General features: G+C 44.8%; 1 protein-coding gene across 1 annotated transcript in view; it reads left to right on the top strand.

Moving 5' to 3' along the window:
- Positions 1 to 22383, top strand: part of HUNK (hormonally up-regulated Neu-associated kinase) — a 127071-nt gene that overhangs the window by 43536 nt on the left and 61152 nt on the right. The window contains exons 2-3 of the mRNA XM_025381038.1: positions 5400 to 5692; positions 21186 to 21241. Coding sequence (XP_025236823.1) covers positions 5400 to 5692; positions 21186 to 21241 — 349 coding nt within the window. The remainder of the gene's footprint in view (positions 1 to 5399; positions 5693 to 21185; positions 21242 to 22383) is intronic.

Genomic DNA, 22383 nt, shown 5'->3' with positions numbered 1-22383 from the left:
TCAAATTCAGTCTCATTGGAGATCAAGGTGTCAGTAAGGCCATTCTTCCTTCAGAGACCCAAGGGGAGACTTGGACTTGGCTTGTCCCAGCCCCTGGTGGCTGCTGGCATCTCCTGGGCTTGTGGCCACGTTGTTCTCTGTCTCCATCTTCACTTTGCTTTCTTCTCTGCTTGTGTGTCTATCTGATCCTCTCCCTCTTTTAAAGACACTTTTGATGGCATTTAGGACTCACCCAGTTAATCCAGGACAGCCTCCCCATCTCAAGACCATTAACTTCATCATGTCTGCGGAGTCCCATCCCCCTAAAGATGACATTTTCAGGTTCCAGGGATTAGGATATGGGCCTATCTTTGGGAGGCCATTGTTCGACTTACCACACTGGGCCTGCTTCACAGAAGACTTTGGTACAACGGCCCAAGGCCTGGGCTGGACGGAGTGGTATGAGGACGAGGGGCTGGACAGAGTGGTAAGAGGACGAGGGGCTGGACTGAGGGGGATGAGGACGAGGGGCTGGACGGAGGGGGATGAGGACGAGGGGCTGGACTGAGGGGGATGAGGACGAGGGGCTGGACTGAGGGGGATGAGGACGAGGGGCTGGATGGGGTTTTCAGGGGGTATTTCCCCAGCACCATAGATCGTCTCATTGCCTTGTCCTTTCACCTTCAGGAAAGGGAGGAGGGTGGGCTAGAGAAAGAGCAAGAAGTGAGAGAGTGGGGAGAAGTGCTTGGAAATACTGCATATGTGCAGAAGTCGGAAGGTATGGGAAGAACTGCCCAAAGAAAAGCCTAGCGTGCACCCCTAAGCCTGGCTGTATGGCTATGATAATGAGGCCCAGACTCATGGAAAGAGCCACCTGGACTGTTCTTTCTGTTCAGAGGGGTCTGCAGCGTCTACACTTGCTAACCAATTACGGAGCTTCATAGGGTCCCACCTTGACATAGCTCGTGGAGGTGTAAAACCCTGGTTCAGCCCTGGGAGTGGAGCCTGAGAGTAAGTTTGTGAAGACTCTGCTCTCTGTGGGTCTCATGGACGTGGGGGAGCAGAGGGGACGGTGCAGTCAACGAGGAATTGTCAGAGGCTCCTGGACTACATCAAAGGGCTAGAGTGAGGAGGAGAGAGAGGCTGCTGCTGAACACTGGGGTCATTCCCCACTGCCAAGAGGGTCTCTCCATGCCTGGAAATGCATCCCAAAGGGCAGCATCAGATAGATTCCTTTCTTATGTTTTCAGGGAAGCTATTCGTTTCTTGTGGCTGCTTTAATGAATTACCACTCTGGTGGCCTAAAGTAACAAATTGATTCTCTGACAGTTCTGGGGGCCAGAAATCTTAAAACAGTATCAGCAGAGCTACGCTCCCTCCAGAGACTCTAGGGGAGGATCCTTCTCTGCCTCTTCCGTCTTCCAGTGGCAGCCAACATTCCTTGGCTTGTGGCCCCGTCACCCCAGTGTCTGCCTCCTTCCTCCTGTGACTGCCCCCTCTGCTTATTTGCGTGAAAGCTCCTTCTTTCTCTATTTTATAAGGACACTTATGAGGACCTTTAGGGCCTACCCAGGTAATCTAGGTTAATCTCATCTCAGAATTCTTCACTTAATCACTTCTGCAAAGACCCTTTTTCCAAATAAAGTCACATGATCCAGAGATTAGGCCATTATTCAACCTGGTACAGGCAATTAAAGAGCTCAATAAGGTATCTTAACAATAATCGTATACTCTGTTAAAAAGGCAGATTGTATTACTGCTGGGCTTTTAGACTTGTTTGTTCACAGTACTTTTAAGAATGTCATTGCCAGAGGGTGTAATTTTTAAAATACTGCAACACAGAGTCGAGCAAAGACAATGCCTAATTGTACTTTTCAGCATTCCTTTTTCTCCACCTCCCCAAGAGGACGGATATGAAATATGTGTGTGTCTATGTGTTTTTGGAGGGTAACAGTTTACAAAGCTGTTAGTTTAGCATCCCTTGAACTACCGGGGGCCAGGCACAGCCAGCGTGTACCTTTACCTCCTGGGGACTGAGAGCATCGGCCTGGTTGACTCGGGGTAGTGCAGGCCCCATGCTGTGAGGTGTGGATGGCAGGGGCTCTTCTAGCCTGTCTGGTCCCCTTGGGGGCTGATTGACTCTTTGTTACTCCCATCTTTGGATTAAGGGCCTGAACCTCCCTATTAAAATGAGACTCTGGGCTGGACATGGTGGCTCATGCTTATAATCCCAGTACTTTGGGAGGCTGAGGTGGGCGGATCACTTGAGGCCAGGAGTTCGAGCCCAGCCTGGCCAACATGGCCAAACCCTGTCTCTACTAAAAATACAAAAATCAGCTGAGTGTGGTGGCGGGCACCTGTAATCCCAGTTACTCAGGAGGCTGAGGCAGGAGAATTGCTTGAACCTGGGAGACAGAGGTTGCAGGGAGCCAAGATTGTGCCACTGCACTCCAGCCTGGGTCACAGAGCGAGACTCTATCTCAAAAAAAAAAAAAAAAAAAAAAAGACATTGCTGTATAGAGGAGATAATAGATTATGCTGTTTACATCCGTCTTTGTTTGGTGATTCCATTGGTTAGTCACTATTAGTCACTTGCTGTTTATAAAGTGCTGTGTGTGGTAAAGGGGCAGTGGTCCCTGCATTAAGCCATGACTGCCTTACATCTTACCACAGATGCTGATGTGTAAGGACGTAGGGAAGGAAGGTGCCAGGGAATCTCTGGAAGGGCGGTTAGCCTCTGGAGGACCTGGGGTTGGGGGCTTGAGTGGGGAAAGGGGGGTGGCTGGAGTACCTGGAGAGTGACGGAATACAGGTCCCAGGGAGTGGCGAGACATGCCAGGAGGGAGATCTGGGAGGAGTTGGGGCTGCGTGGTGGTGGGGCTGATGGAGAAGATGCTTGGGTGCTCCCATAGGCAGCAGTGAGACCTCAAGAGCTTCTGCAAGAAATCGAGAGTTCCAGACCCGCTGATTTGGAGGCAGAGTGTAGAGTGAATTCAAGAGGCCGGGAGGAGCCTCAGGAAGAGGTGACATCCATGCCTTAGTCCACGCTGGGGGTGGCCAGACTTTTATTGATTCATTCACTATTTTGTTTAATTTAAAGTTTGCCTTTAGTTTGGACTTTTTCCCTTTTTTGTTTTCTTTTTGTTTTTTAAGGTTTTCTTCAGCGTTATTGAGGTTGAAGGCAGATAACCACGTGTGCGTCCAGTGTGCAGGGTGGGGCTTCAGTGAATGAACACGTTGTGAAATGGTTACCATGGTCAAGCTCATGGACATGTCCATTACCCCACAGGGTTATCATTTGTGTGTGTGTGTGTGTTGAGTTAGCAGTTTTCTTTCTTTCTTTTTTTGAGATGGAGTTTTGTTCTTATTGTCCAGGCTGGAGTGTAATGGCGCGATCTCAGCTCACTGGAACCTCTACCTCCTGGGTTCAAGCAATTCTCCTGCCTCAGCCTCCTGAGTAGCTGGGATTACAGGCGTCCATCACCATGCCCAGCTAATTTTTGTATTTTTAGTAGAGACAGGTTTTCACCATGTTGGCCAGGCTGGTCTCGAATTCTTGACCTCAAATGATTCACCCACCTTGGCCTCCCAAAGTCCTGGGATTACAGGCGTGAGCCACCGCGCCCGGCCTCTTAGCAGTTTTTCCAAGTGTGCAATACATTGTTGTTAAACCTGGTCACCACACTGTACATTAGATCTCAGACTTCTGTTTTTTTCTTTATCGTGAACTATGTCCATAAAATAATATTTGAGCCCCACACTGAAAACATGTATTCATCTGTATTTATTTACTTATTATTTATTTCTATACTTGTACCTCTGTGCATGGCATATTGCATATAATGCATATTGAGTGCATTGTGAAACAGGTACAAAATGTAATTACAAAAAAGAGAAATAACAAGAAATGGAAGGTCCACTGTCTTCATCCTGCGCCTGGAGGCTCCACAGCTGTGTACGAAGGTATTCCTGTGGTGCTGGAGTCTCAGTTCATGACGGGCGTCTGGGCGCTGGCAGCAGTGGTTGGAATGAACCAGATGGGTGGTGTAGGGGAACAGAGAGGAAGGGCAGGTGGCGAGGCAGCTGGCAGAAGACATTGACATCATGTATTGATGTCAGTGGCTGATCACATTAGAGAGGGGAGTGAAGACCAAAGAAAGAACAGGGCAGCCGGGCGTGGTGACTCACGCCTTTGACACCAGTGCTTTGGGAGGCTGATGGGGAGAATCACTGGAGGCCAGGAGTTCAAGACCAGCCTGGGCAACATGGGGAGATCTGTCTCTACAAAAAGAAAAAAATGAGCCAGCCGTGTTGGTGTGTGCTTATAGTCCCAGCTCCTGGGAGGCTGAGGTGGGAGGATCACTTAAGCCCAGGAGTTTGAGGCTTCTGTGAGCCACGATTGCACATTGTACTCCAGTCTGGGCAACAGAGAGACTCTGTCAAGAAAGAAAGAAAGAGAAAGAGAGAGAGAGAGAATAAGAAAGAAAGGAAGGAAGGAAAGAGGAAGGGAAGGGAGGGGAGGGAGAGAGGAAGGAAGGAGGGAGGGAGGGAAGAAAGGAAGGAAGGAAGGAGGGAAGGAAAAGGGTGAATACAATGGAGAGGTGACTTCCCCTAAAGGAAAGAGAACTGGGGACAGATGCGGATTTGGGTGGAAAAGACAGTCTTCCCTTCCCTCTGTCCCTCCATCCTTCCTTCTGTTCTTCCCTCCCTCCCACCCTACGTCTTATGACAAGTTGGTTGTGGGGGAATTGATGCAGGAGGAGCTTCCTGGGGGTCGTAAAAATGTGCTCCTGAATAACTACAAAGGTTGGGTGCTGACAGTGTGGGCTCCCTGTGAGTTTCCCGGGGAGGTAATTCATCAAAGGAAGGAGGCTTGAGGGCCTGTGCAGGGCAGAGAGAGGGTGGAGCAAGGCTAGGGGTGCTGCATCTTTGGGCAGTGTCCCCCAACCATGCCCCAGAACTAAGATTGGGGGCTGATTTAGCTGTTTCTGAAGTGATTGGGGGTCCTCAGACCTGGAGGGAGATGATGGTGAGTCCTGAGGGGGAGTGAGACGAGCCCTTTGCTGGAAGAGAAATTGTTATTTCATCTTCCCATCCTGCAGAAAAATAAATTTGACATTAATCCTGCACTGTGCCTTCCAGACAGCCATTCAGGTTTTCTTAGGTAAATTCCATTGTCTTCCTTAATCATTGGATTTTTCCTAATGTTATACCTACATATGTGTGTGTGTATATATATGTATGGTATATGCATAAATATAAATGTGTATATATATTTTTTCTGTTGATGCTGTTTTAGATAAGTGTTTCTCCTCTGCAGAGAAATAGCTAGCATTTTTCTTGGGTTCCTGTGCGTAGCCAAGGAATCGCTATTGTCTGTAATGTCTGTAAGAACAGGCATGTTCTTGTTTTCTCCTTAGGTGGCCATAAAAGTCATCGATAAGAAGAGAGCCAAAAAGGACACCTATGTCACCAAAAACCTGCGGCGAGAGGGTCAGATCCAGCAGATGATCCGTCACCCCAATATCACTCAGCTCCTTGATATTTTAGAGACGGAAAACAGCTACTACCTGGTCATGGAGCTGTGCCCTGGGGGCAACCTGATGCACAAGATCTATGAGAAGAAGCGGCTGGAGGAGTCTGAAGCCCGCAGATACATCCGACAGCTCATCTCCGCTGTAGAGCACCTGCACCGGGCTGGGGTGGTCCACAGGTAAGGGCCAGGCCACGCTGGTGATCACTGACTGTGAGGTCCATAGATGGCACTGGGCTTTGGCACCCTCTCAGCCTCTGAGAAAGGCTGAGCAATTGCAGCCTGTTTTACAATTTTTCTATATTTTTATTTTATTTTATTTGTTAATTTTTTTGAGACGGAGTTTTGTTCTTGTTGCTCAGGCTGGAGTGCAATGGCGCAGTCGCGGCTCACTGCAACCTCCGCCTTGTGGGTTCAAGCAGTTCTCCTGCCTCAGCCTCCCGAGTACCTGGGATTACAGGCACCTGCCACCACACCTGGTTAATTTTTTTGTAGTTTTAGTAGAGACAGGGTTTCACCATGTTGGCCAGGCTGGGAATTTTTCTGTATTTTTATTCCATGAAATTGTTTTGTGAATTGGGTTCATGCCAGTGTGAGGGTTAAAAGAGTAGAATCTGAAGCCAGAGTGACTGGGCTTGCAACCTGGCTCTGCCCTGTAATAGTTATATGACCTTGGGCAAGTTACTTAACCTCTCTGAGCCTCGGTCTTTTAATCTGTAAAATGGGAATAATAATAACACTTCTCTCTCAGTTGGAGTAAGGGTCAATGAGTTAATAATACATGGGAAGAGCTTGGGACAGCATTTGGTACCTAGTAGGCATCAGGTGTTAGCTGCTTTTCTTCTTGTTTGCATAGTCCTGAGACCAGTTGTTTAGGTGCCTGAAAGAGCCAGTGTTAAGATGGCATGAGATTAGTGCAAGGTATGATGGTGCTTTCATTGTCTTTGCTTTACATATGGTAGCCACTCAATAGCTGTTTTATTCAATGAAATTGAATCACCATTCGAATTTTGAACTTGCCCTTGAAATCAAGGAGTGTTTTCCACAAACCAAACCAGTCTTGCAAATAATCTTATGAAAATCAAGCTTGTTTTTAATAGCTTGTTGCTTCCTAGGAAGGGGCTCTACAAAGAAAGTGAATGGAAGCAGCATTCTTAGCAATGTTGTCATTGGTGGTGGTGGGTGCCTGCTTTTAGTACGGTATGAAAATAAGATCAAATGAATTTAAAGAAATAAAATCTCCCTCTTTTCCTCCAAGGGGGTGTTGGCTTCACCAACAAATGCATGGTTTTTCCTTTGTGAAATTATGATCAATAATTACTCTGGGTTATTGAGAACAACCAGAAATCTTTTTTTTTTTTTTTTTTTTTTTTTTTTTTTTTTGAGACTGGGTCTCACTTTGTCGCCTAGGCTGGAGTGCAATGGCGCAATCTTGGCTCACTGCAACCGCCGCTTCCCAGGTTCAAGACATTCTTCTGCCTCAGCCTCCCAGGTAGCTGGGATTATTACAAGTGCCCACCACCATGCCTGGCCAGTTTTTGTATTTTGAATACAGACAGAGTTTCGCTATGTTGGTCAGGCTGGTCTCGAGCTCCCGACCTCAGGTGATCCACCCGCCTTGGCCTCCCAAAGTGCTGGGATTACTGGTGTGAGCCACCACGCCCTAGAAATCTTTTTTTTTTTTTTTTTTGGAGACGGATTTTCACTGTTGTTGCCCAGGCTGGAGTGCAATGGTGAGATCTTGGCTCACCGCAACCTCCGCCTCCCAGGTTCAAGTGATTCTCCTGCATCACCCTCCCTAGTAGCTGGGATTATAGGCATGCGCCACCACGCCCGGCTGATTTTGCGTTTTTAGTAGAGACAGGGTTTCTCCATGTTGGTCAGGCTGGTCTCGAACTCCTGACCTCAGGTGATCCGCTCTCCTCGGCCTCCCAAAGTGCTGGGATTACAGGCGTGAACCACTGCACCTGGCCTAGAAATCATTTTTAATTGGTGCTTATTTTAAAAAGCAAGATTGAAGTATGACATATTTATGTGTGTATATATGTAAACATGCACACGTGTGTGCACATGTATGTTAAAATATTTTTAAATTAATAAATGTATGTACTATAAAAGTCACCATTTAAAAGTGTATAATCTAGTGTTTTTTAGTGTATTCACAGAGTTGTGCAACCATCACCACCTTCTAATTTTAGAATATTTTTATTACCGCTCCCTGCCAAAAGAAACCCTGTACCCATTAGCAATCACTCCCCATTTGCCTCTTCCCCCAGCACTGGCAACTACTAATTTACTTTCCGTGTCTATGGATTTGCCTATTCTGGCCATTTCATATAAATGGAATTATATAATATATAGTCTTTTGTGATTGATTTCTTTCATGTAGCATTATGTTTTTCAGGTTTGTCTAAGTTATAGCATGTGTCAGTGTCTCCTTCCTTTTTATGACTGCATAATACTCCATGTATGGATATACCGCAGTTGGCTGATCCGTTTGAGTTGTTCCCACACTTTGGCTAGTAATACTGCTATGAGCGCTGTTTTCACTTCTCAGAAAACTCCAACTCTTAGGAGTGGAATTGCTGGGTCGTATGTCAGCTTTCTTGATCCTTTTGAGGAAACACATATTTTTAAAAAATTCAACATTTAATGGTAAATCTAATTTTAATTTTAATAATGATAATCGAGTTCTATCTGTTTGAAAGCCATTTTCTTTCTTTCTGTTTTTTGTTGTTTTTTTTGTTTGTTTTTTTGAGATGGAGTCTCGCTCTGTCGCCCAGGCTGGAGTGCAATGGCGCAATCTTGGCTCACTGCAACTTCCGCCTCCCAGGTTCAAGTGATTCTCCTGCCTCAGCTTCCCAAGTAGCTGGGATTACAGGCACGCGCCACCATGCCCAGCTATTTTTTGTATTTTTAGTAGAGATGGGCTTTTGCCATGTTGCCCAGGCTGGTCTCAAACTCCTGACCTCAAATGATCCACCCTCCTCGACCACACCCCAAGTGCTGGGATTACAGATGTGAGCCACCATGCCCAGCCATGAAAGCCGTTTATTTTCTGATCAGTGACAAAAGCAGCTCCAGGCCTTTACTTAATAGAACTTAGACTTCCAAGGTGGAGAGAGCTGTCTCCTTACTAATGGGATTGGTGCCATGGGATGCTCTGCCCTCTCATGTCTAAACCCACGGGAGGTCCATTGTCCAGGCCTTTTCTAGAGCCAGCCTTGGGTAGGCACCATTCAGGCCAATCATTTCCTCCTCACTGAGGTGAGAACACCTATTCATATACGTATTCTTAGTCATGCGTGTTGTCATGAGATCACACTTCATTAGAACTCTTTGGGCTTAGATTAGCAAGGAAGAGAACATTCAGAAATGGTAAGTGAATCATGCTATTTTTGGCTCTTCCCAACAATACCCTTGGGTAGCCTGAGGTGTCATAGCTCTGCCGTTATTAGGAAAATGATAGTCGTAAGTGTGCCTGGCTCTGTCTTTGTTTATTAAGATGACAAAGGCAGAAATCTCACAAGTGAATCAGCTTGGATTACCGACTCCGCAGGTCACAGTGGAAAATGGAACGAGGGACTGCGAGCGGCAGAGCTTTTTGTGGTACTCAGGGTGTTTTTTGCAAGGATTTTGTGCTGTCAAAAATAAGATGAGCACTGAGCTTCTCAGGATTGTGAGAACAACAAAGAAAACCAAGTGGAAGCTGTGCCTTGCACACTGGCCTCTCCTGCAGGAAATTCTCAACAGCCCTTTTAAAGTAATTTTAACAAAATCCAATCCCTCTCAGCGCAATTACTGTCAGAATGTCAAAGCAATGAATTTAATAATGTTTTGATAGCAAAGACGGTATACTTTTTCTTTCTCTGATCTCCAGCTTTTTCTACTTTTGCCTCTCTCTCCTCAGGAATATATTTATAATCCAATAATGGCAAGGGCTCAGATCTTTTAAAGTTAGAGAAGATTGGAAATACACAGACAATTTAGGAAGATTTTTTTCACGTTTCCCTCTAAAAATCATGTTAATGTGTGTCACCGCCCATGGACATAGGTGATTAGGTGGTTGAGACCTCACATTAAAATGCTTGTTTAGAATATATTCATAGTGGCTTTAACGGAATGTCTTGACTTTCAAAGACTCTATACCACTAATTTTGGGTGTTCATATTTCAACTGACCACTGGTATGCTCTTTACTGGAGCCCTTTCTCATAAAGAATTTTCTCCTTTATGCTGCAAAGGTGGAATGAGTTTCATAAATTATTTTGAGGTTAGAGTTTTCAAATGAATAAGAGACTATTGCATTTCAGAGAGGCCCTGGAGTCACTGGTGGGAAGATTTCTGAGTAAATATATTGGATCATGCAAAAGGATTCAGGATGATTTTTTGTGGCTATATGTGTACGGTGATTTTAGGGGCTTTTGGTTGTGTGTGTGTGTGTGTGTGTGTGTTAGGGGATGCTTTAAAAATGCAGTTCCTGATTAGGCTGATATTATGTTGTTATGTCATAATCAACTTAATGCTAGCAGAGCCCTCATTTCCTGTGGCATTAAATCGAAATAATTATTTATCTTTCCAGAAGTATTTAAACATCATTTAAAAGAAACAATAAATATGACAAGTAGGTTTTTTGTTTGTTTGTTTGTTTTTTCAAAGGAAGCTAAGCGTGTATAAAGCAGATTCGCTTTGCTGGCAGAGAACTTCCTATGAGACTAGACTTGCCACAGCCTCTGTGTCTAGGGCTGTTGTTCATTTTTACAAAAGTAGAGTGTGGTCTAACTTCTTTATTATTCTATTTTAGAATTGTCTAAGCTTCTCTAAAATATAACAGGTTGCTTTTCCTTCCCCTAAACGTGCTCACCCAGCAGGATGCCAAAATCTGATGATTTGCCTATTGTATATAGAGCATAAACTCTTAACATGAATCACCTAGAACGCCGATTCTGCTGAGAGGCTAATTTGAGATTCATGTGTTCATTCAAAATGACAAAGTCCAATCAAACTATACAGAGAAAACACAACTGGATAATACAATACCACCATCCCTAAGCAGGAAGAGAGAAGCCATGGGGCTGCAGGACCAGGAGAAAGAGACACACGATCAAAGGGAGCCGGAGCCTGAGCTCGGATGTGTGTCAACACCGTGGCTCCCAGGGCCATGACCTTATCCATTCATCAATATGGAGAAAAGGGCTCTCTGCGCTTAAGAGGAAGGAGTGGAAGACAGGAGGCCCTTCTTTGTTCTTTTTGGCCTGACAAGAAGCAGGCCCAACCTGTGCTGGTTGGGGGGTTAAGAAGTCTGTTAACTTTCGGGTTTTCTTAGAGAGGAGAGGAAGGGGACAGCAGATGAGAGGGAACGATTTCTGCTCACATCCAGGAGCTGGATGGAATCCCAGGGCCTTCTGCTGAGAGCGAGCACATATCTGGAGGCACCAGTGACAGCAAAAGTTTTGTGTTTAATTGGGTTTTAAAAAAATCGCATTGGAAATGTGAGCTCTTGCAAAGCTCCAGCCCAACAGCTTCATGGATTGGGATGCACAGTGGTCTGCAGCGCTGACGCGAAAGCCAGACCCCGTTGTCCACGTGCTGGTTTGGCCACTCCAGAGTGGTGCTGGGCAAATCACTTGAGCTTTTGTACCTCCCTTTCCACAGCTACACAACAGGGAAAATGGATTCTCCACTTCACATGGCTGTTGTGAGGATTAGATAAGTCAGTCTGCATGAAGTGCTCAAAACCGAGACACTGTGTAAGGACTGAGTCCATGTTCTCTGTAATTACTACTGAGTCCAACCCATTCATTGTATCCACAGGAAGCTGAGGCCCACAGTTCTCCGTGCTCAGGGCCCCATAGCTGTTCTCTGCTTGTACTGCCCTTGTCTTTGGCTGAATTCTACTCATCCTTCAGGTCCCAGCTCCAGGCTCACCTTCTCTGGGAAGCCCTCCAGGCTTGGTCCCCTGGCCATAGACTCCCAGCACCCTCTACTTTTCTTTCTGAGCACGTATCCTGTGGTTACTTCTCTCTATCTGCCTTCTGCACAGGCCACAGCTTAGCCCAGTGCTCAGCCCAGTGGGCACACAGTAAGACTTTGTTGAATGAAGGAAGGAAAATTGAATGAATACAGCTAGTGTCAGAGTTTGCACTGGGATGGAAGCTTTCTGGTAGCCAGTCCTATGTTCTGGAATAGTCCATATTCTCCCTGGAATTTCAAAGGAGTTTCTTCATTGACTTAGTGTCACTGTGTTTATTTTTTAGGTCACAATTTGTAGAGTGGCATCTTTCTAGTGAATGGGTCTTTCAGTTTTATAAACAGAATTTGTTTCTGGAACATTACGGGAACTCAATAAAGGTTTCATTTTGAATAAATAAATCGGGTTCATGGATAACACATTATTCTTGTATTTTAGCAAAATACCCATATTGTAAATAAATCAAGAATTTGCACATGATTTGCTTTTAATACAGTGCTTTTGCAGATAAGACCTAACCAAAAAAAAAAAAAAAAAAAATCATGTTCCCTGCAAAATACCTGTTGCCTTGGGGAGTTATGTGCTTGGGGAGTTTGGGATGCTTTATTCTTAGTTTATTATTAAAATTCATCTTGTGACCATCCCCGTAGGCAAAACTTTTTCCATCAAACTTAATCCTGTCTGAGTTGGGTCTGTCCTTCCCTGGGCCCCTTCTCTCTTACCTTTCGCTGGGCAGGGGGGCATGCCCCCCAATACTGTTTGCTTATGGTCAAATTGATCACCTCTTTTAAGTATTTTCTGGAGTCTTAACTCTTCACCTTGTCTTAGAATCTTTCACTTTATTATCCTCACCTCCAGCCTCTCACCTCATAAATGGAGTGGCCCACAAAGCCCTCAGGAATCCACTGTGGCATTTCCCGCTGCCAGTGGCCCCGCTGGGTAACCCTTCTCATGATGGCTGGGCTCCGGGGCAGAATTAGAAGCTCCGAGAGTTTAAATGACTTGCCCGGGCCTGGTTGGCGGGTCCATTAGAGAGAGCCAGACCCCAGCACCTGTCCTTACTCCCTTCCGCAGGCTCCCTTGCTTGACTCCCTGTCTTTGCTCAGCCTCCCCACTTGCGGTGTTCACTGGTTCTGCCAAGTCTCATGCTCTCCTCCTCTTACCTCCTATCCTGATGTCTCAGTGTTACACCATTCAGTTCTTTGGACTCAACCCTGAGCGGCTCCCCCAGGCTCTTTCCTGAGTTCCTGCCTCTCAGCCTAGACCTCCTGGGTTGGGCATGGCCTGTGGAGGCCCAGGGGAGAGACTGCCTTCTCTTTGCCTTCTCCCATCCCACAACTCTGGATGCATGTGATACATGCATGTGCATGCACACACACACGTGCGCCCATGACCATATACACATGGTGCACTCTGACATATGAGAGCCCACACACGTGTGTATGCAACACATATGTGCAAACTCACATGTGTACGTTCATACACCCATGGATGTGTGCACATGCATGCACACACCCACACATGTACACTCTTGCTGTCCCCACATGCATGCACAAGGTCACATGAACATGTGCCAACACTTGCAGTGTGCACACACAAACTCATGTGCACTTACACACTCAGGCGTAAACACACACACACACATACACACACACACACACTCCTGCTTTCCACCTCCCCAGCACTGCTCCTGTCTGCCTCTTTGCTCCACAGACTTGGAGCAGCTGCCTTTCTGCCCCCAGGGGCGGGGGAGCACCTGTATGTCTGTCATGGCAACAGGACCCTCCCTGACTCTCCTCCCTGCACCCTCTGTCCAAGAGGGCAGTGACTCAGTTTATGGCGGCCAGTCTCAGAACCTTCTAATTGACCATCTTGAAAGAGATGCAAGGAGAGTCCGTGTGGGTGGGTAGAGGGGAGGGGAAGGGGTTGCTTGGTAGCCTGTGGGGAACCTTGAATGGCTAGTCATGGCCTGTTTGTGTGCTGGTGCTTTTGAAAGAACTTCGAACAAAGGGCTGTGATTAGGTGATACCTAGAGGGTGTGGAGGAGTCTTCTCCCCGCAGGTCCTTTCCCGATCTCTGTAAAAACACCCTGCGCTTATCTCAACATCTGGTCTGTCTGCTGCGATGGGTCCCCTTTGAGCATTTCTCCCTGGAACTGCCTAATGAGCAGAGAAGGGTCCTGAAGCCTTCTGAGCCCCCACAGCGTCTCTCTAGTGTCCTCTTCTCTGCTGGGCTCCCTGCTCCTGCGTCACCGTGGCTTCTGGTTGGTATATCGGTGCTGCCTGTTGTTCCCAAGACATCCCCCGCACCCCTGCGTCCTCACCCCCAGCACCGTCCTCCCAACCCATCTTCCTGTGCTGCCTTCTTCTTCTTCTTCTTTTTTTTGATACAGAGTCTCACTCTATCCTCTAGGCTGGAGTGCAGTGGTGCAATCTCAGCTCTCTGCAACCTCCACCTCCCACGTTCAAGCGATGCTCATGCCTCAGCCTCTCGCTGAGGCTACAGGCACCCGTCACCACACCCAGCATATTTTTGTATTTTTAGTAGAGACGGGGTTTCACCATGTTGACCAGGCTGGCCTTTAACTCCTGACCTCAAGTGATCCACCTGCCTCAGGCTCCCAAAGTGGTGGGATTACAGGTGTGAGCCACCATGCCCCACCCTGCGCTACCTTCTGTGCCTTGTGCCACACCCCTTTGTTGCTCCTCCTAGCTCCTCTTTGAAGGCCCATTGGCCAAGCAAAAGCAACTTCCCATCTCTCCCAGGGCCATTCTCTTCTCCTTTGTTTGTTTTCAGTTAAAAGTTAACACTGGGCAGGATGAGGTGGCTCACTCTGTAATCCCAGCACTTTGGGAAGCCAAGGTGGGCGGATCACCTGAGGTCAGGAGTTCAAGACAAGCCTGGCCAACATGGTGAAACCCCATCTTTACTAAAAATACATAAATTAGCTAGGCATGGTGGCACGTACCTGTAATCCCAGCTACTCAGGAGGCTGAGGAAGAATTGCTTGAACCCAGGAAGCAGGGGCTGCAGTGAGCTGAGATTGCGCCACTACGCTCCAGTCTGGACAACAGAGCAAGACTCTGTCTCAAAAAAAAAATAAAAAATAAAAAAAGTGAACACTGAATTTCCAGTTTATATGCCATAGGGGGAACTGTTCAGACGGCAGGACTGAAGGAAGATCCTCCCGCTTCCCTCTCCCTTCCATGAAAGAATTTAATCAGATCCAGGACCATTCATGTGGAGTGGGCATTCTTCTTCCCTCACCCCATCGTCGTGTGCCGACCAGCCTGCCCTTCACTTTCCTTCCCGTAGGGCACGCCTCGCACTTCGCAGAGCCAAGTGTTTTGCTCTTGGGATGCAGCTAGAGTGAACATCAGGCTTTTCACGTGGACCGCAGGGAGGTTTTCTGATAGAGCCAGTATTCTGGATAATAGAGGCTTGCTCATATTTTTTTTAAAGGTCCATTATAACACACTAACACTGAAACCTTATGAAGAAATTCACGCCTTTTAAAACTTCCAGTTTTTATTTTAGCTTCCGGGTGTACATGTGCAGGTTTGTTACATGGGTATATTGTGTGATGCTGAGGTTTGGGGTATAGATTCCATCACCCAGGTACTGTGCATAGTACCCAACAGGCAGTTTTTCAACCCTTGTCCTCCTCTTTCCCACCCTCCTCTGGTAGTCCTCAGTATCTGTCGTTATTGTCTTTGTGTCCATATGCACCCAATGTTTGGTTCCCACTTATAAGGAAGAACATGCAGTATTTGATTTTTTGTTTTTGTGTTAATTTGCTCAGGATAATGACTTCCAGTGGCATCCATGTTGCTGCAGAGGGCATGATTTCATTCTTTTTTTTGTTTTTTTGTTTTTTTGGTTTTTTTTTGAGGCGGAGTCTTGCTCTGTCGCCCAGGCTGGAGTGCAGTGGCGCAATCTGGGCTAACTGCAAGCTCAGCCTACCAAAGTGGTGGGATTACAGGTGTGGGCCACCATGCTCCGCCCTGCGCTACCTTCTGTGCCTTGTGCCACACCCCTTTATTGCTTCTCCTAGCTCCTCTTTGAAGGCCATTGGCCAAGAAAAAGCAACTTCCCATCTATCCCAGGGCCATTCTCTTCTCCTTCACCTTTGTTCACAGTTAAAAGTTAACACTGGGTTTACGCCATTCTCCTGCCTCAGCCTCCCGAGTAGCTGGGACTACAGGCTTGTGCCACCATGCCCGGCTAATTTTTTTTTGTGCTTTCAGTAGAGACGGGGTTTCACCATGTTAGCCATGATCTCCTGACCTCGTGATCTGCCTGCCTCAGCCTCTCAAAGTGTTGGGATTACAGGTGTGAGCCACAGCGCCCAGCGAATTTCATTCTTTTTTATGGCTGCATAGTATTCCATGGTACATATGTACCCCATTTTCTTTATCCAATCCACCTTTGATAGCACCTAGGTTGATTCCATGTCTTTGCTATTGTGAATAGTGCTGCAGCATCTTTTGGGCAGGATTATTTATTTTGTTACCCTTCCTGTTTTATTCCAGGTGTCTCTCATTTTTTCTGCCTCTTTGGATCATTTGTATCCCCTTTGATCACTGTTGAGTAGCTGAGCAGACAGTCTGGGTTGCCCACTGTTCTGAATGGACTCAGGGACATAACTTCAGGGGGCTAAGGATGTCCCACAGTGAACTGCCTGAGTGAGGCACTTGGTTGTAGTCGTACCATTCTTAGTGCGGATTGCTTAGGGAAGGAAAATGTATCCAAAAGCTGCTTTTATAAAAATTTACAGACAATATTTTTTAGAGCAGTTTTAGATTTACAGAAGACTTGCATAGAAACTACAAGAGAGTTCCCGCACACCGTCCCCCCACCCGCATTTTCCCTGTTACGAATATCTTGTGTTCCCCTGGCACATTTGTTACAATGGATGAACCAGTATGGATACAGTCTTATTAACTAAGGTCTGAGTTTACCTTAGGGTTCACTCTGTGATGTGCAGTTCTATAGATTTTGATAAATGCACAGTATCATGTAACACCACTACAGTATCATAATAATTTCAACACCCTAAAACCCTTCTATATTCCCCTCTATTCATCTCTCCTTTCTTCCCTCCCACACGCCAGCCCCCGGCAGCCACTGCTCTTTTTACCATCACCATAGATTCCCAGAATGTCATATAGTTGGAGTCAAACAGGATGTAGCCCTTTCTGACCAGCTTCTTTCAATTAAAAGCATGCATTTGACGTTCCCCCATGTCTTTCCAAGTGAATCACACAATTTTTGGCTCAATATCTTATTTGTTTTTATCACTGAAGATAAAAAGATATTCTTTAATATCTTATATCTTTTTTCTTTTTCTTTTTTATTTTTTGAGATGGAGTCTCTCTCTGTTGCCCTAGGCTGGAGTGCAGTGGCATAATCTTGGTTCACTGCAACCTCCATCTCCTGGGTTCAAACGAGTAGCTGGGATTACAGGTGTGTTCCACCTAATTTTTGTATTTTTAGTAGATATGGGGTTTCACCATTTTGGCCAGGCTGGTCTTGAACTCCTGACTTCAGGTGATCAACCCGCCTCAGCTTCCCAAAGTGCTGGGATTCTGGGTGTGAGTCACCGCGCCTGACCTTATTTCTTTTTATTACTGAATGTGCCATTATTTGGATGTGCCAAAGTTTGTTTATCCATTCTGCTACTGAAGGACATCTTGGGTGCCGCCAGTTTGGGGAAAGAATGATTGAAACTGCTATAAACATTTATGTCCATAAGTTTTCCACTCATTTGGGTAAATACCTAGGTAAAAGCTATTTTTAAAAATGAGATTTTAGTTCCTTTTTTCCTAAAGTCTGGAGGAAAGTATTCTCCCTCTTCCTTCCGATAAGTTACAAAGGACAAAGCAGGAAGTGGAATAAAGCCAAAGGCTATTGAATGTTCTTTTATTTTTTATTTTTATTATTATTATTATTTTTTGAGACAGAGTTTTGCTCTGTCACCCAGGCTGGAGTGCAGTGGCGCGATCTCGGCTCACCGCAACCCCCGCCTCCCAGGTTCAAGCGATTCTCCTGCCTCAGCCTCCCTAGTAGCTGGGATTAAAGGCATGCGTCACCACGCCAGGCTAATTTTATATTTTTTTAGTAGAGACGGGGTTTCTCCATGTTGGTCAGGCGGGTCTTGAACTCCTGACCTCAGGTGATCCGCCCGCCTCGGCCTCCCAAAGTGCTGGGATTACAGGCGTGAGCCACTGCGCCCAGCGTGAGTGTTCTTTTCTTGTGCGTGGGTAAGTACACTGATCTCTTGGACAGAGACGGAAGTAGTTCACCCTCCCATGAACTAGCCACGGAACCTTTAGGCAGTTGGATTGGTTGTCACTGAAATCTTTTAGAAATCTGGACAAATAACCCAGGTTAACCAGGTGTATTCTGTGCATTTTTCTTAAGGGATAGAGTTGGTTATAAAGGGATGCTATGGGTGGGAAGATAGTGACTTTGAACTGATTTTATTTTTTTCTCAGTTTGCCTAATAATTATTTTTAATATGTCCTGCCCTAGTTTTAGGACGTTTCCTAGATTTTAAAAGCGGGTATTGTTTTTCTTTTGCATTTTCTCTTATTTTTGGTCTTTCATTTATATCATTCTTCTAATCACTGTGGTTGTTCTCTAGGCTTTTGTGGCCCCAGAATTACCCAACTTAGTTTTATTGTTCTTGGCAGTTGCTGTCTTTTACCTCGCCTCTTTAGGATGTTTTCCCCCACACTGTTTGTTCTGAACCAAATTTCTCCTTTAATGCCTTAGTGTGGCTTCCCTTCTTCCCAGGCAAAGAGGCTTTATTTCATTTGAAACAAACCATGGCCTTCCTTTAGATTTAGAGAGTGCTGCTGTTTATAATCAGGGTTCACGGAACAACAGTTTGGGATATTGCTGGCATACTATTTTGTGTATGCATGTGTGTGTTTTGGAATTACCGTATATGCTTGAATAGAAGTCAGGCTGGTATTACGTCTTCAGTATCTTCAGAAAAGAGGAAGTGCCTTACAGAGTCCTTGCAAATCTCTCATATGATAAGGACACAATTTCAATGATAGTATTTTATTTTCAATAACAAAGTACTAGTTAGAGAAGACACATAAACCTTTATTTGGCTCACTGATGACTTTGGGTGCTCTAGAAATCACTGGAGGAACCCAGTAGGAAGGAAGGTAAAAGCATTTACGTGGCTTTAATAATAACTTCTAGAGATATGGCCTCTTGATTGTGAGAGTTTGAGAGGCCAGTCTCAAAACAGTTCACTGAGTGGTTAATTTATGGAGATTTTAAATGGGCGCGTATGATTTGGGATAAGATTTCCAGCAAAGGCATCATATGCAAATTAAAAAAAAAATACTTTATCTCAAATATCCAGTCACCTGAAAGATCATGTTACATTGAAACACTGCACAAAGACTCAAAAAGTCATCCTGGTTCTGCCTGTGACTAGTTTGAATAGAATTGTTTCATGAAATGTGACAGCGTGGAAACAGTATTTCTTAAATTAACTATGTTAACATTTTAATATATGGTCTTAAATAGGATGATGCAGCTTTAAAGATAAGTGGTATCAATAGTCATTTAATAATTCTATTGCATTCCTAAAAAGTATACGTTTGCGTTTTCCAAAAACCTTTTACTGAGGGACAAAGTCTTCCTATTGGAAAAGCAAGGAGGTCACCTTATATTTGGAGTCACCCTGTATTTGGACACGTGTGATGCCTTTACAAGGCACGCACAGTTTTGAAGTATTCTGTGCATTGTTTCATTTGGAGTGAAGGGAAAATATACAATTCTTCTTCCCATTTGTGGGCACACTGGATTGGGCAATGTCAGTTTATATCCCCAGTTTGAACACGGATCTTCCTTCTCAGCCAGCACCCAGCCCTAAGGCTATCGGTAATTTTGAATCTGTTGGACACTTTTTAGAGTTCACCCTTTTTTTTTTTTTTCTGCGTTTGGCTCCTTAATTCTTACCATCCTGTAGTCCTGCCCTTCCTGTGACAACAGCCTGGCTGACATAACCCCTGCCCATCCCCGCACCTGTCCTTTCCCAGTTTGCTGTGAACGCCAGTGTTCGCCACTAGCCTGTTGGTCTTTCCCCCGCACCAGTTCTCTGCCCTCACCTTGACAATCTCACATCCTTTCAAGGCTTCAGGGTCCACCCATATTGAGGTTGAAAACTGGTAGCCTGCAGGCCATATCTTGCCTGCAAGGGTGGGGTTTATGGTTGTTTTCAATATGAGTTTGTTGCCAACATTTAAAAATTGAGATCAAATCTGGACCTCTGGCTTCTTTTGGAGAATGAGGTGAGCTGGCAGTGCTGGGACCAAGCCGTGAGCAGGTGTCCCCGTTAAGTGGGGCACTGCTGTCCTGTTTGCCACAGCCAGTCCTAGCTACCGCTCCTTTTTGTTTTGGACGTTGACGTAGTGTATCAGTTGCTGTTTTTGTTTTAACATGATTACGCCATTCAATTCCCTACAGTAGAGATAAGAGGAAAAAGAAACATTTCTCTTGCCTATCTCTCTATTCAAAAGTGAGAAAATAAAAGCCGGATCAAGAATGGTATGTTTAAAAACAATGGAAGAGAATGTGTGTTTGTGTGTGTGTGTGTGTGTGTGTGTGTGTGTGTGTGTAAGAGTATTTTTATATGGTTAACATTCAAGGTGTGTCTGAGTTGGCATGCTACAATTTAAGATGCCAGAGCTGATAATAATTGACCTAGATGGTTTTGATGTCCAGATATATTCTTTTGCCCACATAAATACTTGTGCTTCTGAAATCTCAAATGATCTCATTGGTAATCTGGACTCATTGGTATTTACTGAGTACCTGGAATGTGCAAAGGTACTGGGGTACAATGGGAAGCAGGGCAGACACGTTTCCTGCCTTCTGGGAGCTTACAGTCACAGGTGCAGACACCAGACACCTCACACTCAACATGACCCTGGGCTCATTTCTCCCTTCCACCTCCTCCTGTCCTCTCAGTGTCAATGCATGGCATCACCTAGTATCTGATTAGCAATCTTCATTCCATCTGGAACTTAGTTCCCCTTAGCTCTGTAAAGTTAACATATTCTCGGGCATGACACCAGGAATTAGGACACCAACATCTTTGGAGTCCATTATTGTGCCCATGATAATATCTACCTGCTAAATAGATTAACTCATCCTCACCTGCCAGTTTGTCATGACCCTTGGGCTCCAAACATGGAGGTCATTGGACTCATCAATTAAGTTGGCTTTCACATGTTTTTTTTTTTTTTTAATTGCTTCCCCAAATCTGAGGTTGCTCCCAGTGTCACCAACCCAGGGCCACATTCGTATGAAATATTTCCCTGACCCCTCAGGCTGCGCCATCTTGAGTGATGTGCTCCTCTCTCCCCACACCCTGGTTCTGCTTAACTTCCAGGTTCCAGTTTAGGTCTTGCTTTCTCCAGAAACTTTTCATGATCCCTTCTGTCCTCTTTGCTCTCTGTCGTCTCTGAAATTCTTCAGCTTTTATAGTCTACAGCAATTAATTGTTAATATATCATGTCTTTTAAATATTTACTTGTTGATTGAGTTTTGGCAGAAAGCTTTACGGGTTGGTTAGAAGTGACTCTAAAAACAGTTCATTGCCCGTCAGAAGCAAAATGTAATTCCATTATTTCGAATGCTTATCTGAAATGTTGTGTGGTTTTGTTTATTTCAGAGACTTGAAGATAGAGAATTTGCTACTAGATGAAGACAATAATATCAAGCTGATTGGTATGACTTTTTTTTTTTTTAAAAAAGCAAAATTATCTTTTAAGTGTTGTGTTGTCAGTTCTCAACTTTGAAAAATATCCATGGTCTATCTCTAATACCCAGACAATATTCTAGATTATCTTCTTTTACCTCCAAAATTTAATAACGGTTTTGAAAATGGATCATGTGTTTCCTTGTCTTATTCAAACTATAGCTTCTCCATAAATTCAGATGGAGCTGACCTTTTGTAGAATTTATTTTTATTTGGATTAAGCGGAAAACTTCTTAAAAATAGTGAGAGATAGTTTGGCTCAGAAATGCTTCCCTTAGCTTTGTCATATCTCATTCCGCTTCTCGGTGAATGCAGGGATGCCTAAAATAAGGGGGAATGCAATTGACCTTCTCTTTTTAATATAATCTTTATTCAGGCTCGTTGGTACAATGGGAGCTGTGCAGAGAAGTCCCCACAAAGGGGTAGTTAGAAGTCTGAACCAATCAGAAGGAAGCTACAAGATGGAGCATCATAATTGGTTCATAATTCAGGGTCCATAGCAAATGCACTGCATGACTCGTTTTCTAGACGAATTCAGGTGGTTCTATTGTTGTTATTGTCTCCCTCTGTGGTTGCTCTGGGCAGAATTCAGGGCATCATTTTTATATCCAGATACTAGACGGCACCATCTTTTATTCCTCTCTCTCTTTTCTTTTTCTCCCACCTGAAGTGCAAGTAATTTCTTTCACCTCAATGGCTTGAAAAGACTTTATAGGAGGGGAAAAGAAGAGGATCAATAGGACTTTGTGAATTTAACGTTTATGCCCAAGAAGGAACTTTTGTTTGACAAATGCTGAAAGTCATTACAAGATTCTCCAAAACACATCATTAAAATGACTTATTCGATATTTTGGGATTACAGTCAGCTCCCAATTCAGAACCAGGCAAGAGACTGCACAGACTCTGGATAATTAAACACCATTGATAGGTGTTGATGGATACACTTATTATTAGAAAGTTAACGGTGAAGAGGAAACCAATTTTTCCCCAAAAGCATTTAGGAGAATCTATTCTTAGAAGATTCTTAGATAATTCAAATGATTTTCTTTTTCTTTTTCTTTCCTTTTCTTTTCTTTCTTTTTTTCTTTCTTTCTTCCTTTCCTTTCCTTTC

Source organism: Theropithecus gelada, chromosome 3 (genome assembly GCF_003255815.1).
Source record: "Theropithecus gelada isolate Dixy chromosome 3, Tgel_1.0, whole genome shotgun sequence".
Classification (NCBI taxonomy): Eukaryota; Metazoa; Chordata; class Mammalia; order Primates; family Cercopithecidae; genus Theropithecus; species Theropithecus gelada.
This window is presented reverse-complemented; position numbering and strand designations above follow the sequence as displayed.